Here is a 16017-nt window from a genome sequence, read left to right on the forward strand (position 1 = left end):
AAGTAAAATAAGAGAGAACCAGAATCCATAAGCTTGTACTATAATGTGCTGGTCTATAGATAAAATAATAAAAAAAAAAAATCTACAACAGATTTTGTCTTGCATCCACTGTGAATATCAGGTCACCAGGGGCTGATTTCATTTGGACTTTGTTCACCTGCATACACTCATGCACACAGCCCTGGGGACCTAATGTGAGGACATGTTTCCATCTGCTGATCCTTTGGAGCATTGCAACAGGCTCCGCAGCTATAAGGAGCCAGACTCAGTCCAAACGCCACCCTGAGGAAAGGAGCCTATGCTATGAAAATTAGCATCTTCTGCTCACTCAAACTTTCAACCTGTAGAAAATCTCTTTCCCTTCATTGTTTCCTCATAACTAAGATCCAAAGATTTATTATGAATGAAGAGTCAGAACTAGAGGCAGTGCTGCACATTTTCAGTCCTCAGGGAACAACTCAAAAGCTGGTCTGACACAATGAATATCTATAATCTCCAGAAAAATGTAAAAGTCCCCATATCATTTAGACACTTCAACCCTTGGGCGATGAAAGTAGTCCTCTGGAGAAAGAAGCAGATGATAAATAAACGTAAAATACAGTGTAACAGAATCTAATAAGAGAATACCACAAACACATCCCTCCACTGAAACATGGCTACTTATTTTATTTTTTCAAACTTTCAAAATGTCATTGGTAAAAAAAACCAAGTTGCAGTAAAACATCAGGAAAAATTATTGAAAAACAGCTGTAGATGATTTACAAAATATATACATAAAACCTATACATATACACACACACACAGACATACACACATATATATATATATATATATATATATATATATATATATATATATATATATATATACACACACACACACAGTATATCCATAACAGTGTGGTCCAAGAGTCTGAGTCCAATATCATAAATTGCACCTTTTAATGATTTATTTTCTTTCTTCACATAAATAAAAATAATGTAATGTTTATAGAAACGCTAACAACAATGTGTGGGCTATAGGTAAGCCCATATGTATAGACTTATTCACATGGCAGCTTCTGAGAAAATTCTATGTGTAAGTCTTCAATTAAAAGTTGAACTTCAGCTAACTACACGTTGACCAGAGAGAAGTGCAGCTCTGTTCTAGAGAGGTACATCATCACTTCAAGCTTAAAACCGTTTAAAACAAGACTCATTTTCCAGCAAAACAATGGCTCGGTGCAAGCATCAGATACCAAAGCAAACCATCTGAACATTATGGAGTGCTGACTCGTGTGGCTTTTCCTCTGTAATTACCAGACCACATCTGTGAGACCTCAAAAGCTATTACAGCACATCTCTGACATGCCCTTACAGAGTGCTCAGATACTGTGGGTTCTCAAAAACAAACAACCAACCAATATTATGCACTATTTTGACAAATAAATTATCTGATTAAACATCTGTGATAGTTCTTGATAAATTAGTTTCTGGAACTGGATTCAGGCTTTTGGACCCCACTGTATGTCTGTGTGTTCATGTATTTGTATACACCTGATGTATACATTGCATCATTCATCTACATATAACCAAATCAAGATCAAACTACACACTCTCCAACAAAACTGTCCTCACCCAGCGGTCCTCAACAACTGGCTGTGCAAGAGATCCTGAAAACCTTTTGTATATTGAGATGTTTTCTAAAAATGCAGGCAGGCTGCAGGCAGGACAGTAGAGACTTTCCAGGGCTCCTTAGCAAGGCCAGCTACAGATGACCTTATTGACAGAAGTGAAGGAAAACAAGGAGAAACATTCAACACACAGACACAAGCAGTAAGAACAGAAATGTTGTATTTCTTGGAGGATTTGACATCAGTAATTCTATATAAAAGCACAAAAGCACAGAGAAAATGTGGGACTGATCAAAGGGCCACACTGATAGACACAGTGCTATTGGGAATAATGGATGGATGGACAGCTGAGGGTGTACGGTAAGTTTAAATCTTACAGCTGGTTCAACTCAGAGAGGAGCCTGGTCTGAGACTTCAGAGTATGTACAAGACTTAAACCCTAAAATGTTGGACAGTGAATGTCAGTCACTGATCCGAGTAAAATTTGGCATTAATCTTCTTACGTACAGTGAAAGCTTTTTATGTACACTGGGACTGTACTGAGCAAGGACTAATTTCCAAGTTTACTCATGACATCTAACTAGGATGAGTGTGAGGAAAAAAAAACAAACAAAAACAAAACAAAATTCCTGTTGAGAGCGTCCCAATGTTTCTGCTCGCTGTCCTAAAAGCAGCTGCATGTGTTTCCATACTTTAAAATACAGGGAGCAGAAAAAATAATAAGCACTTCATGACAGAGGACTGAAACTCTAAATTGACTTATTTACAATCACAAACAATGCTACAATGCAGGGTTGTGTTAGCTTGAATGTCAGTTAGCGGCACTCAGGCTCTTGTGGCAAAATCAGACAGCGAACTGGTCTAAAGAGGCCAAATCGTCTCATGCAGTGGTCACAGAACCTGCAAAAATAATTTTACAGATAAAGTAGACGAGTGGAAAATAATGGCAGCATAGGCAAAGCACTGCAATTACAGAGACGAAATGAAGTTACAATTGGAAACTAATGTATAAACAGTATAAAGGATCCTGACAAAAACAGTAAATGTCTCGCAAGATAAGACAACTCAGCTTTGTAGCAGTGCTTGCCATGGTGATTTACTGACTTCAAACTAATTCCTTTCTCATGTAGTGTTTTTATTATTTTGTATACCCCCTGAATCGCTCTCTAGCTCTGTCTGTCTACTGTGACCCCACTCACCCTTCAGGCTTTGCCTTTGCCATCTCCCTCTCATTTACTCTGTCCCTTTCAATCAGTCTTTTCCTCTGCAGCCTTTAACCATGTTCCATCAGAAGATACAGTTCTGGCTGCTGGCTACACGTTGTTTGATTGTCCTTTTCTTTCTTCACATCTGCCCCTGGCTTGTGCTTCCCCCCACCCCACCCCACCCACTGCATATTTATATTAATAACGCACCCTGCATCGTTCTATGCCTCCTCCTGCTTGATCTCCATCGCTCCTCCGTTTCTACTGCTGCCATATCCCAGAGGGACACTTGCTCCGTTGTTCCTGCCTCCCTCGCCCGCCTCAAAGCTCTTCTCCTCCAGCGGTTTGCCGATCCAGGCACCGTAACCGTGGATGCTGAGAGCTCGGAAGAACTGCTGCTTGGCGAGCTGGAAGGACGTGGCCGACATCTTGGCTTGGGCGTATGAGGGCAGGGTGAGGAGGTCTGTGCGGCCGCACCGCTGGCACAGAGAGCGGAACAGGCAGAACAAGTTGGACTTGGACACACGGGACACGCCCAGTTTGTTCCTACGGGGAAGACATGAGAGGACTTGTTAGTTGAGTGTTCATGGAAAAAAGTGTGACAGTCCTGGAAAACATCATAGTTTGTTTGGTCTGATTCCCATTCAGCTTACTTCATTGCCTGCTGCTCACTGTTTTGGGTAATTTAATTGAAATTTAATTAAGCTTGTAGTTTTTTTTGACAGTTTTTACTGAATAAAACAGCACTTGAGATTATCCGAAATAAAAATGTTGCCATGGGGTTTTCAGTTTGTGTGTATTTTTAAATAGTTTGTGCATAGAATTCAAATTTATCTTAGGGTTTAGGAGCATTTGGGACACCAGTGCTAACCCGAATTGTAATAATAGTAACTGATTATGATCTTCAAAATATTTCCCTGGAAACAAAGTCCAGGGATATGGTGTTTGATCAATGTCAGGAGGATCAATAACTCATACAGATGAAAAAACAAGATCACATTTCTAGGGAGCATTTTAGGGGCATATTGAGCTACAGGGCAAAGCAGTTTAAATTTTAAGTCTCTGCTCAGGCAAAGAATCGACTTGAATCTGTCGTCAGCTAATACAAAGTTATTGTTAGCCACTAGAGAAAGACAAAAACATTGAACAGCAGCACTACACTCCTTAAATAATAAGTTATTATGTGACCAATAGTAGACTATACAAGCCAAAGTGTTGAGAAACCATGTGCGTTGCTGTCAGTGGCGACAGGATTTTAGTTCAGTTGCACATTATACTACATACCCATCCAGTTTGCCTTTGGTCCCGTCCAGCACCTCTACACTGTGCTGGTCTGGAAAGCTCCAGTTCACACTGGACTCCTTGGTCTTGCCCGTGTGACGTGTAGAGTCATACACACTAACCCTGCCCACCTAAAGTCCGACCAGGTGGTGTGGGAGGGGAGGGAGGGGTAGAGATAGAGTGAGTATATTTTGTTTAATCAGGCTAATTAAGCCCTTAGATGTGAGTCAACAATTCCAAACAGAGCGTGTAAAATTAGTTGTGTAATGCATGTGTCAGTGTGATGGCTGTGTCACACTGTGTCAACTGGAGATGGTAGCTTCAAACAATATCACTTTTGTGTAAGTGAAAGCAATCAGTGTTCAGAAACAGGCTGAAACAAGTAAAAGCTGAATTGTGTGCAGCTCCCAGCTTCTGTATTTCTCATTCTGCCATTTAAAGAAGATGAACACTGAAGAAAACAGTTGTGCAGGCGCAAATAGGAGCGCTGGCAGCTTAACTGATTAATTTAGTGAGAATGACCTTAATATTCCTGGTTAATGTCCACATATGACATTGCCAAAAACTTTTGTGGTTACCTCTGGGTGGTTCAGTATGAAGGGAGGAGGAAGACTCTGGCCGAACGTTTCACCATCTCTGGCCAGCCGACAGCAAACGGCGCGTGTCAGGTGACCGTGGCTGTACAGGTAGCCTGACAGAGCAGAGCAACAACTACAGGTTGTAATTCAGAAATTTGAGACAAGAAGCAACGCACAACAGGCAAATCATCCAATTTCACTGACGTTAACGCTCATATTTGTCACATTATCCGTTCTCTAACTGGCTGTAACAATGACAAGGCATCAGCACATTATATACCAAGTGTGATGGACTTTAGGTAGATAGGATGCAGGAAATGGGTGAGCAACGCCCCCTGCAGGCCCAGTACGTTCCAGCGCAGGATCTTATCACTGCAGCTCATGGTTCGCAGCCTCTCTCCGTGCTGGATGCCATCCCACGTGGGAACAATTGCACTTGATTCCACTGGGATGGTGCCCTCACCTGGCACAAACAACGCCACACACATACAAAGGTTACAGCTTTTGCTTACGATGAGGAATCGTTTTCTTTCATGCAGTTACATACAGTATTTGTGAAGACAGGTGTGTGCGAGTTTCATCCCTCACCATTCTCCACTTTGGTGCGAAGCTTGCCCTGTTTGGCATTCTCAAACAGAGGCTGGTGGCCCTCAACTTCATCCCCGGACTCACTGCAGGACTTATCAAACAGAGCCCCATCCCCACAAGGTGCCGTGCTATGGATAAGAGAAAAAGAAGATATTGATGTGACACACGCCAAAATGACATGCGGCTTAAAGGAGATCGACTAACACTGATCCAAACATGAAACATTGATGTAATGTATGCAGGTGATGGACAGAATGGGTTTGAAAGATGAGAGATTAGAGGGAGGTGAACAAAGGGAAAGAAAACATCTGATACTCCCACCTGATGTAGAGGTGAAAGGTGATGTCAGATTTGATCTGGAGTTTGTTGTTTTCTGCTGGCTCAAATATACTGTCGTCTGCGCCATCACAATGCTTGAGGAGCTCACTGTACAGAAACCTGAGAGGAAAGGAGATGGCAAGTTAGACTTATAAATAATGTCCCGCAGACTGGGACTGGGAAGAGAGTGTGGTATTTTTGGAACTGGGAGAGAAACATTGATAAAAGAGAGAGATCTATTTCTACCGAACAAATCCCCTTCTGGAGATGATTTCAGCGTGGCAATCATTAACAGTCTCCCCTTTAAGGCTCAGCTCCTCCCCTTTAACACAGCGATTTCCTGACAGAAAAGAAAGAAAAAAAAAAAAAAACAAGAGACAAGTTCAATGTCAAAGAACACGACAACGCAGCGCCTCTTGGTTCTGCAGTGACCTAGTTCTGCTTGAGCTTTCTGACAGTGCCTCTGAGCACATATATCCATGAAACTAATCATCATGGAAAAATGCAGTGACAACACATTTTCTTCTGTTGCTACACAATGCCTTTCACTCCCTGCTTTTACCACCTCTGTTGTTTTATAGGTTATATGCTAAAGGTAATGGATATACCAGTTCCCAGGCTGACAACAGTCCCCAGGCCCTCTCCTCTCCTCATGACGATGGTGGCCAGAATCTTGCGTCCCAGAAGGCTGTGCTGGATACGTGTAGTCAGGGCATTGAAACGCTGGTGACTCAACATTGCTATCTGGTCGTGCAAAGTGCTGCCACTCACTGGTAGCTAGAGAGAGCGATGTTTACAGAATAGGGCAAGCAAAACAGAAATAAAGAAATAATGATTATTACATATTTTGCATATATAATATTTATTTGACTGTGCAATCCAATGACAAGTCTCAAAAAACTACCAAAGAAAATAACATTGTTGTGTGTTTGAACAACATATCTAAGACAGTGACGCAGCAAATGTGTTGAGTTACAGACTCTAGGTGTATTTTACTTGGGGTACAATTTATTCTTAGTGTCATATGTTGTTATTTGTGAAACAGTTTTACTTATGTGAGTTGGTCAGTCAGTTACATGCTGGCTTTTACTGTAGTTAAGCTGAAGGCCAATCTCTGAGTAAAGGTTATCAAGGTGAGCAAAAGCTTTTGATGTGCCTCTGCTATTTCTCTCATTCCATTACTTACTGCTTTGTTCCCATGTTGAGCCTGACAGCATGATACAAAATGTGAAAACAGTGAAAAGCCAGCTCACCTCAGCTGGGATAAGCTCTCCTGTGCGGGCTGCCCTCTCAGCTTCTCCAATCAGAACCCGTAGAGCAGCATCTGCTGCTTCCTGTTTTCCTTGTTTCTTGTTGGACGCGCAGACTGGAGGGAACCACCGTCCGCCCAGCTTAGCCTGGTAGGTGAACCTGAGCAGGAGAGGCAAGGAGAAAGGTGATCAGTGGAGGATTTGACTGGGTTTTCTAACTCACGTTAAGACCCAAGGAAATGGAAATGGTTGGGTCATAAACTCAAATATCAGTTTGAGCATTTTCCTTAGCATCTCAAGTGAGGCAAGAAATGAGACAACAAAGCCTTCGTTAATGTCCCATATCTTTAAATTATCCTATTTTTTTCCCTTAGGTTTGGCCATATTTTCTTAAGCATATTGTAACATGTTAAGAAGGAGATTTTTTTCTCCAGTGTGTACATGTTAAAAAAAGTGTATGTGTGTGCATTCATGCAGCTCCCACATACTTAGGTTCGTGTGGTGGCCCAGACTGGCCCACCAGGCGGATCTCAGCTGCGAAGCCCCGGGCTCTGGCGTACTCCAGAAGACCTGACACTGCGTTGTTGTTCAGGTGGTTGATGAGGTCCCCGACCCCTGCCTCGTGTGCTGCTCGCAACTCATTTGCAGTCAAAGGGGGCAAAGAGGGACATGTCGTCCCAGAGCCACCGCCATCATTATCACTGGGAGAGCCTAGGGGCAACTGAGGCTGAAAAAGAGAGATGGCAGCGGGAGGGGTGGGGGGTGAGAGGAGAAAGAGAGAGATGTGAGTGGTATTGAGTGGATGGAGCAGAGCAAAGTGACAGAAGTGACAAGATCATTTCTTTCTGCCTGAGTGAACTGTTGTTTCTCTACAGTCATTCCACTCATTTTGGTGGATGTGCAAAATAAACAACTCAAGTTATTCTCGGCTTTTTGCTCCACACCTTGTTGAGCTGCAATCTCCCGTCAGCCATTAATTCTTTGACGGCTTCCTCTGCTGCCAGCTGGCGAGCTGCCTTCTTGCTCGGAGCTGAGGCCTCGGCGAACAAGCTCTCTCCGACCTTCACCCTGTACATGAACCTGAACACAGAGACAGAGAAGGTGAAAAGGGTGGCAGAGAGACAAAAAAGGGGGAGAATTATTTTGGTTTGTAACGGAGATCAGAGATGATGCCACACGTTGCTGAGTTACTATTCCTGACTTATCACATTCAGATAAATCAGCAGATGTGCCAGAGTTGCAGTAACACTAGAGCTTATGGTGTGCTAGTCATAAAAACAGAAGCATACAACATTTGTAGAACGTGTCTGGAGGAGAACACAAGTTTGTATTGTATCATTCAGCCTGCCATCTGCCTAAAGGGATGGATTATAAACAGAAGGAGTGGTAAAGAGCGGATGGACAGAGATGGCGTTGTATCTTTGTCAGCTGACTACAGTACTGAGGACAGACTGAACAGAAATAGCTGATCACTCTCTTCCCCTAGGACGGAACGTATGACCACAGGGGAACTCAGTCTAAGAAGATGCAGTGTTAGGGAACCAGAAGGACAGACTCAGAGGGAGGTGAAGGAGCCAGTACCGTGGGTCATGTGGTGGGCCAGCCTGCCCGGTGATGATGAATTCGATGGGATTCCCGCTGCGCTGGCTGTACTCCATCAGGACAGACACCGGATTTTTCCCACCAGGCAGAGAGCGGGACAGTGGCTGGCGAGGTCCCTCCATCATCCCCATTCCTTCTGTGCTACCGGACCCAAAAATTCCCCCTGTGCTTTCAACTGCCCCCTGATAGACAGCAAAAAAGACAAAATATACTGTTCTTTAGACCAAAATACTCTGTCAGCAATTCACAGTTTTCACTAAGGCTGCACAAATAATCACAGAATTATTACAATGATCATGTATAGTAGTGCTCCCTATTTGGATGTAAAGAGTCAAACCAAACTCAGGTTTATGTTCAGGAAGGGTCAGCAGTAAGGTGTCTGGGCCAGTTTTCTTCAGCATTGTCAAATAGGGGGCTATGTTCTACGGGCACAGTGGAAACAGAAGTCTATATGTTTCAATAAGTTTTGTTTATTTCTTTTAATTCATTTAAGAATAATGAAAATTATTCAGTTTGTTTTAGGATTAGCAGCCAAGTCCCATAAAGTTTTGGAAATATGAAGGTGAAAACTGGGTAACAACATACTTTGATTAAGTGAAATTGAAATGTCTAACTGAGACTTATTTTCTCATGTTCAAACACAACTCACACTGGTGTCTGGGAGTATATCCATGACTTGGTCCGTACTGGCAGTATTTCCATCGTCCCCTGTGCTCGCCCCTCCCTGCATCTCTCCAATGAGAATGCGCAGGGTGGCCGCAGCAGCGTCCTTTTTTGCAACCTTCTTACTGGAAGCTTCTGCGACAGGAAACAGCCTCCCATTGAGCATCACCTGCATACGGAATCTGACAAAGGTGGAGAAATATATACGGATGAGACACAGTGATCTGTCGATACACGATTAACTGAGCGGCTACAGTTCTCTGAGACTACTGTGTTGCATAACAAGCAATGTCATTTTCATTCTTAACTGGCAGCATCTTGTGTCTTCATTAAAGCGAATGTATTCCTCACAGATTTTGAATCAATGTGTTTGTCATCAGGAACTTTACAGAGAGTAAGAAACGTGTGGAAGAACAAAAAAGCTAGCACATCATGAAACAGCAAACAGAACTCAAAAGCTCAAGTTTGGGGATGTTTAATGGGAAAATAAACTTAAGCAAGAGATTGTTGTGGTGCTAAAAACAAAGTTGGTAGAAACAAAGACACCGTATTTACTGTGGATAGGTCAAAACCTGATTGTTTAGAAAGGTCAATAGTGGTTCTGCCGCATGCCATAGCAGTAATGATCACAGATTAACTTACATTACTCCGTGTATCAATTAAAACTTTACCCTAACAGTGGACCATGTCACTAACCTTGGGTCGTGGGAGGGTCCTGATTGGTCAAGCAGCAGGAACTCGCAGTTCTGGCCCAGATACTGGGCATACTCCATGAGGCCGCTGACGGGGTTCTTCAGCCTCACCTCCTGTAATTTGGCCCACAGGTTCTGTGGAGGCGGGGCTGCCAGAGACACGGCTACAGTTCCCATGGCATTGGCCTTTTCTGCTGCCAGTTTTTCAGCGTCTGTCTCTCTGCGAATGGCGTTGAGGAATTCTGGGATATCATCGGTGGCCCACTGTCCTTCGTTGGTCTCTTTGTCTGGACATGAGGTAAAGGGGGGAGGGTGGAGGGAGGAATGGGACTGACAAGGAAAAACGGGTGAAAGGATTAATTGACATATATTACATTCTTTTTCAGTGTATTAAGGTTTATGGTATCTTTCCATATTCATTTCTATATTCATAACAAAGTAGTCACCTTAATACCATTAAATAAATACATGGATACAAAGCAAAAGACAGGAATTTCACCCACTGCTTCACTGTGACTTTGCTCTGGCGTCCAGCCCTCTGGAAGCTGTAGTGGCTCGAGGCCTGCTATTGGTGGTAGCGGCGGTGATGGAAGAACGATGGACGCACCTCCCACCTCCTCTCGACTGACTTCCTCCTCCATCTTGACATCCTCGGCTGGGGTGCTCTGCGCGGCTTTGAGGTTCCTCTCCATCCTCTCTCTCCGGCGGGTGGAGAGCTCCCAGGTGGGAGGGTTGACCTCACCATTCTTAATGACCTCACCTTGCTTCTCCAGAGCATAGAGGGTGGGATTGACCTGTTTTGTGGTCCTGAGACCCAGGTTTTTGGCTATGACGAGAGCAGTTGCCTCCCCTGCATCGAGGAGGTACCGCAGAACTAGATCCTTCTGCTCTGTCATTGTGGGAAGCTGAAGTTCCTGATCAGGAGAGCTGGTAGCGCCGGGATGTCGTTTCTCTTCGTGCTGACCTTTTGCTGGTGACTGGGATCCTTCGGAATCAAATGACTCTGAAGAAGAGCAGTAAGAAGAGCTGGATTCTGTGTCAGAGTCCTCTTCTTTGGCCTGTCCCCTGTTCGTTGCTGTTTTTAGCTCAACCTTGGCTTCAGGTTTTTGAAGGTGCTCTAAGCTGACACAGAGATGAGTTGGTGGACTTTGCACTTCAGAGTTTTGATCTTCTTTGCATCTGAGAGGTTGTCTGTAAACAGTCCACTCGGGAGGAGTGAGTCCCTCCTTGGAGGCTTGCTGTGAGCGTTCTAAAGAGTAGAGGGCCTTGTTCACTATCTTTTTGGGCAGACGCAGCTTTTTGGCTAACAATTTTGCAGAAATACTCTCACTTGGCCTAAGAGCAGCCAAAGCCCTGTGTACCTGTTCCTGGATGTCAGGAGTGAGAGTGATGTTACTCTTACTAAAGCTTGAAATTGACGAGCTGCTGGATGAAGAATGTCTGTCAAACCTTTCTCCTCCAAACCTGTCTCTATGAAGAGACAAGCTCTGAAAACCGTCACACAAAGAGTCTGTTTGGACGCACCATTGTCTGCTGGAGTACTGGTTGTGGCTTTTGCCTTGTAACTGGTTTTGATTTGGGTGTCGAGAGCCTTGAGGGCCTCGCAGAGGTCCTGCGGTAGGTGGGTACGCAAAACTCTGGTCCTGGCTATACCCGCCTCTACCCCTAGGGCTGTTGTTGGGGTTTGAATATCTACTGTACCCTGACTGGGACTGATATGGGGAACTGGGTGGCCTGCCGGGTACCGCTCCCCCTCCCCCTCCCCCTCCCCCTCCTCGTGGACTGGCTCTGAACTGCGGTGCCTCAGAGCTGTGTCCTCTCAGGAACTCCACCTGTTGGTACTGAAAAGAATTGGGACCAGGACCAGGACTGGGGCTGTGATTCTGATTCTGTAAATGGTTAACGGCTGCAGGTTTAGGGGCTGCTTTATTGTGGCTTGGTATGGGTGGAGCGGAGGGGATGAGAGACGGAGGTGGGGGCTGTATGGACACTACAGGAGGGGTGGGGCTGTTGTAGTAACCTGAATATGGGATTTGCTGTAGGCCAGCTCTGGGGTAGAGAGAGGCAGGGCCAGGTCTGTTGTAATTCTCCTTGGCCTGGTGGTAGGGTGGTGGATGTCTGTGGTACCGTTCTTTGGGAGGCCCTCCTCTACCTCTGCTCATAGCGCAGGGGGAGAGAGTGAAGGGGGCCGGTGTAGCTGGCTGTGCAGCTTCTTTATGAGTGTACGTCCTCTGGCACAAAGAGCAAACCCTGATGTAAAGTCAGGGCAGGCCAGTTGCACACTGAGGGCACCTGAAACACACACAAAGGACAATGTCAGGAGATTGTTAATAAACAGAAATAAATAACAGTAAGATAGCTGAATGGTGGAGAAAAACAGCCAGGTGGGTAAGTGAAACTGTCATTCCAGCCAATAGCACAAGTTAAGGCCCTGCTGGCAAGCCTCCAACCTGCTCAAGAGTCCTTGGATAAGTCCCTGAATCTAAACCTCCTCTGAAGATCCAGTTTTTAACATCACCCTAGACCTCTTGCCTTCCTGAAATACAGTATACAGAAAGAGGACAATAATTCATCAGGCTATTATGGAAAATAATGAAGATTATATGTAGGAGGTAAGCTCTGACAAACACCAACACTGTCAACCCTCCTGTGCATATCTTCAGATTATACCCCAGCCAGTCTACAAGGATACTGCAGGGTGACATACTGTCTCTCCCAGTCACACTGAAATTTAATCCCAGGGTAAAGGGATGATGATTAATAATTCAGACCTTCTTGTGACTATTCGGTTTTATTTCTGGCCTTACAAATTATTGCTGGATCTGGATCCATAGCAGGGTGGGGGGTGGGGTGGGGGTGACACTGATGTAGACATAAAGGATGGTTTCAAGGACACAAGAACGTGAAGGGCTACCGGTCAGTGATGCGCTGTGGACAGAAAACCATGAAACCATGCACTTGCAGTGACAACAGTGAATCCTAAGCGATGAGAAGATTTTGCAGAGCTAGGATAACTCCCTCCTCTAAAAACCACACACACAGCCATGACAGAAAATATCAATCGAGTAGAAATGTAGATCCTGCAGAATTTCAATATCCTTCTATGGTACAACAAACATTGATTCAGCCTCAAGTTTCATATCTGACAACACTCAATAATGTCTATAACGGTGAGACTGACAACAAGGAGACACCCAATACTGAGTCAGGTTTCATCCCCTCTGGCCCAGTCAGCATCACTGGTCTGTCACGTAGAGCTGAGCAGGCCCACCGCCGCCACATTAATAGAGAACACCATAGTGTTGGTTCATCACAGTAATGGTGGCCGACAGGCCCGGCAGCCCAGGGGCCAAACGGGGCTGGAGCTGACTCATCTTGACCCTGATGCAAGGCAACAGTTGACAGCCAAAATAACAACTCTGTTGTTTTTCAGAATCCACTGTCTCTGTTTGGAGGCATGGGCAAGACAAACCATTTGACAACTGATGAATCAACTCTTTTGCATGCTTTATGCTGTCATGTCAAGAAATAGCTAAATATCACCAACACACAGTTTGTTGCTCAGAAGGGCCCCTTCCTCCCCTCACTGAGACCTTATTATCCTTTAACTACTTAGCATTGCAGAAATGAAACCTGGTACATTCACCAGATCCGATGCACATATTTACATGTGTATGCAACACACCATATAAACTAACAGCACAAGACCCAGTGGGCTCATGGAGTACTGATCTCACCTACAGTACAGTAGCGATGAAAAAAGTGTGGAGTGTAAACGCTGCTGCTCCTGCAGCTTCCCAGTGATCAGGTAAACTTAAACCGAAACTCACGAAAACATCAACAAAGTAACGCGCAGTCTTCCGCTTTGGATGAGTGAGGTCCTGTCCGCAGCTTCCACAGTGTAAACACAGGAGAGGCTGCTCGCTTATAAATGCTGTAAAACGCTGATTGCTCAGCTGCTGCACCATGAAAGTTTAGGAAAAATCCACAGACTAACTTGCGTAAGTAAAGGGAAACAGTGGTCAAAAGAGACACAGTGAGTTTCGATTTCATTTCTGAAGAAAGGATAGGTTTCTATTGTGAGTCACGTGACCTGCAGAGGCGCACCAAGGGCAGACACATAGGAATCATACAGATGGCCAGACGTGTCTATTAAGTATTAAGAGCTACAGTTCTTTTATGTCTGTCGAATTAATGTTCATGCTTAAGAGGTCGCTCTGCGGTCCAACTCATGCAATCAACGCGCCTGTGTTACCGTGGAGTTACAAGGACACCCTCTCTTGAATGCATGCTGAATACAGCACACTGTGGCAGAGGAGACATCACATGCTCAGATCAAGTTCTCACATTAAAAATAAAACGGAGGAGGGAAAATGATGGAGACTGGTAGTAATGTAATACATTTTGAGGGATACAAATATCACAGCAAAAAGTCGAGATCTAGTTAGAGGACTGTGACAGGATGGAGGGAAAAAGAGACATAACAGTGGTATAAGGTGGGGGAGACTATTAGACACATGAGTAGAACAGATATATGTGCTTAAAAGAATAACATGGACCCAGTTACACACGTGGATCTCGTAGCATCCCTGCTGTCACTCATCAAAATACAGTTTAACTACAGCAGTGCAGCAGGGGGGCGTGCACTCACACAAATACCACAACAAAGTAAAAGTGATTTCCTGCCATTTGTTTCAGTGATTGTGCCCAATTTCAGAACAATTTTTTGCATATTGATTGTAAATGAGTTAATTTAATCAATCAAATCTGTGTTCAATTTCATTCAGCTGAAATAATTCATTTCATTCAGTTGTTTATGTTTGCAGTCAAGTGAAGATAAACCAAGCTGCATTACAGATCACTAGAAACACAGTTAATATTCAGTCGTGTAGCGTTAGGATATCTAAAACATTATATTAAACTTAATGTAGAGCATACAGATACATACCATGATAAAAGTTTGACAGGACAACCAATGTCCCAGCTATTGTTAAAAAACAGAATCCACGTTAAGTCCTATATTTGAGGCTTAAAATAAACTTTATAATAGGGTTTTGTGCGAAGATGGATGCACTCATTACTCATCCCAAAGAAGAAGCGATTGTTTCAGAAGTGTTAATCATGAAACTCTGAATTCCTCGCTGTTAACAAGCTCACGGTTGTTCTCTAAAGAAAGGCGAAGCAATAACTTTAAAAACTAAAAGGTTAGACGAACTCAAAATGTTTAAAAACTACAGGGGCACAAATGCTCAGACTTTGTGTTAGGGCTGAGCCACACGTTAAAGGGCAAAATGTGCATCTGAGCATCGTCCCTCCTCCAGCTAACGTTAGCCAGCCTACTAGCTCCGCACTGGCACTGCACCATTTCTAACTACCGCCTGCAGCACAGTCAGTTCCCTGTCTGCTAACGCAAAACATACACACAGCGCCCTTCACACAAACCACAACAGGTGATTTAAAGACCCGTAACAGCTTTAATCGGTTACCTTGGCTCGCAGTGTTTCGGCTCTGCGGGCTCCTGTTGGCGTGAAATATTTTAATGCGGTGATGGAAAAACAATCAAAGAACTGGTGCGAGCAGAAGTGACGCGAGACGCTGGCGACTGACACAAACAGCTAAACGTCGCATGAGAGTGACGCAAACGAATAGGCAAGGTTCGGATATTTTTATCCGCGGCTGTGTCCTTCACATGTAGTACACTTCGCTACACATTTGAGGTACTTGATAAACTCTACACTACATTTATTTGACAGCTTTAGTTACTTCGAAAATTATTATTGTTTATTGTTTGATTATGTATTAAGCTACTCAGCAGTATACACAGGCAGAGATGAAATGATTAGTTGATTGAGAGAAAATAATATAATATTTTCACCTTCTCAAACGTAAGGATTTAGTTGTTTTCTTTTCAAAAAAATTAGACAGATTTTCAATTATTTTGAGGTTTGAACCATTGGTTGGACAAAACAAGCAATGTAAAGGTGTCACTTTGGGCACCGAGTAATTGTGGTAGGCATTTCTCACAACAAAGTTTCCAGGTTCCAGTTTTAAAACTTTCATTGTGTTACTGTAATGGGATACAACCAAAATTACACATTTATGTTGCTGGAATAGGGTTTTCTGAATTTGGTCTTGGTGTTGACAGTTCTTGGTATTGAGTTTCATTTTGGTTATAAAAAAATGGTTCTTACAGTGCACTCAGTCTGTACTTAATTAATATCTTTCTAC

The 16017-nt window shown here is 43.8% G+C and overlaps 1 protein-coding gene across 2 annotated transcripts; it reads right to left on the reverse strand.

Moving 5' to 3' along the window:
• Positions 1 to 641: 641 nt before the first annotated feature.
• Positions 642 to 15405, reverse strand: adar (adenosine deaminase RNA specific). 2 transcript variants are annotated; one of them, XM_018680473.2, is made up of 17 exons: positions 15276 to 15405; positions 10293 to 12081; positions 9794 to 10119; positions 9084 to 9279; positions 8414 to 8616; positions 7777 to 7912; positions 7321 to 7559; positions 6836 to 6992; positions 6191 to 6359; positions 5829 to 5922; positions 5586 to 5702; positions 5265 to 5392; positions 4957 to 5139; positions 4677 to 4789; positions 4102 to 4229; positions 3028 to 3363; positions 642 to 1757 (listed from the first exon to the last, which is right to left on the reverse strand). In XM_018680473.2, exons 2-16 carry the CDS (start codon positions 11949 to 11951, stop codon positions 3039 to 3041), a joined length of 4173 nt encoding a protein of 1390 aa, XP_018535989.1. In that variant the 5' UTR covers positions 11952 to 12081; positions 15276 to 15405; the 3' UTR covers positions 642 to 1757; positions 3028 to 3038. The 2 variants fall into 2 exon arrangements, with proteins under 2 accessions (XP_018535989.1, XP_018535991.1); XM_018680475.2 differs by lacking the exon at positions 15276 to 15405 and adding an exon at positions 13527 to 13816.
• Between the last annotated feature and the right edge of the window lie 612 nt (positions 15406 to 16017).

The sequence above is a fragment of the Lates calcarifer genome, linkage group LG15 (assembly GCF_001640805.2).
Source record: "Lates calcarifer isolate ASB-BC8 linkage group LG15, TLL_Latcal_v3, whole genome shotgun sequence".
Taxonomy (NCBI): Eukaryota; Metazoa; Chordata; class Actinopteri; family Centropomidae; genus Lates; species Lates calcarifer.

Bases quoted from the DNA above. Each gene is read 5' to 3' on its own strand.
- adar (XM_018680473.2), bottom strand. From the start codon at position 11,951: ATGAGCAGAGGTAGAGGAGGGCCTCCCAAAGAACGGTACCACAGACAT. The intron at 10,120-10,292 runs GTGGGTGAAATT...TTTCCTTGTCAG, and splicing joins AGCAAAGTCACAGTGAAGCA to TCCCATTCCTCCCTCCACCC. The intron at 4,230-4,676 runs GTAACCACAAAA...GTCGGACTTTAG, and splicing joins TCATACTGAACCACCCAGAG to GTGGGCAGGGTTAGTGTGTA.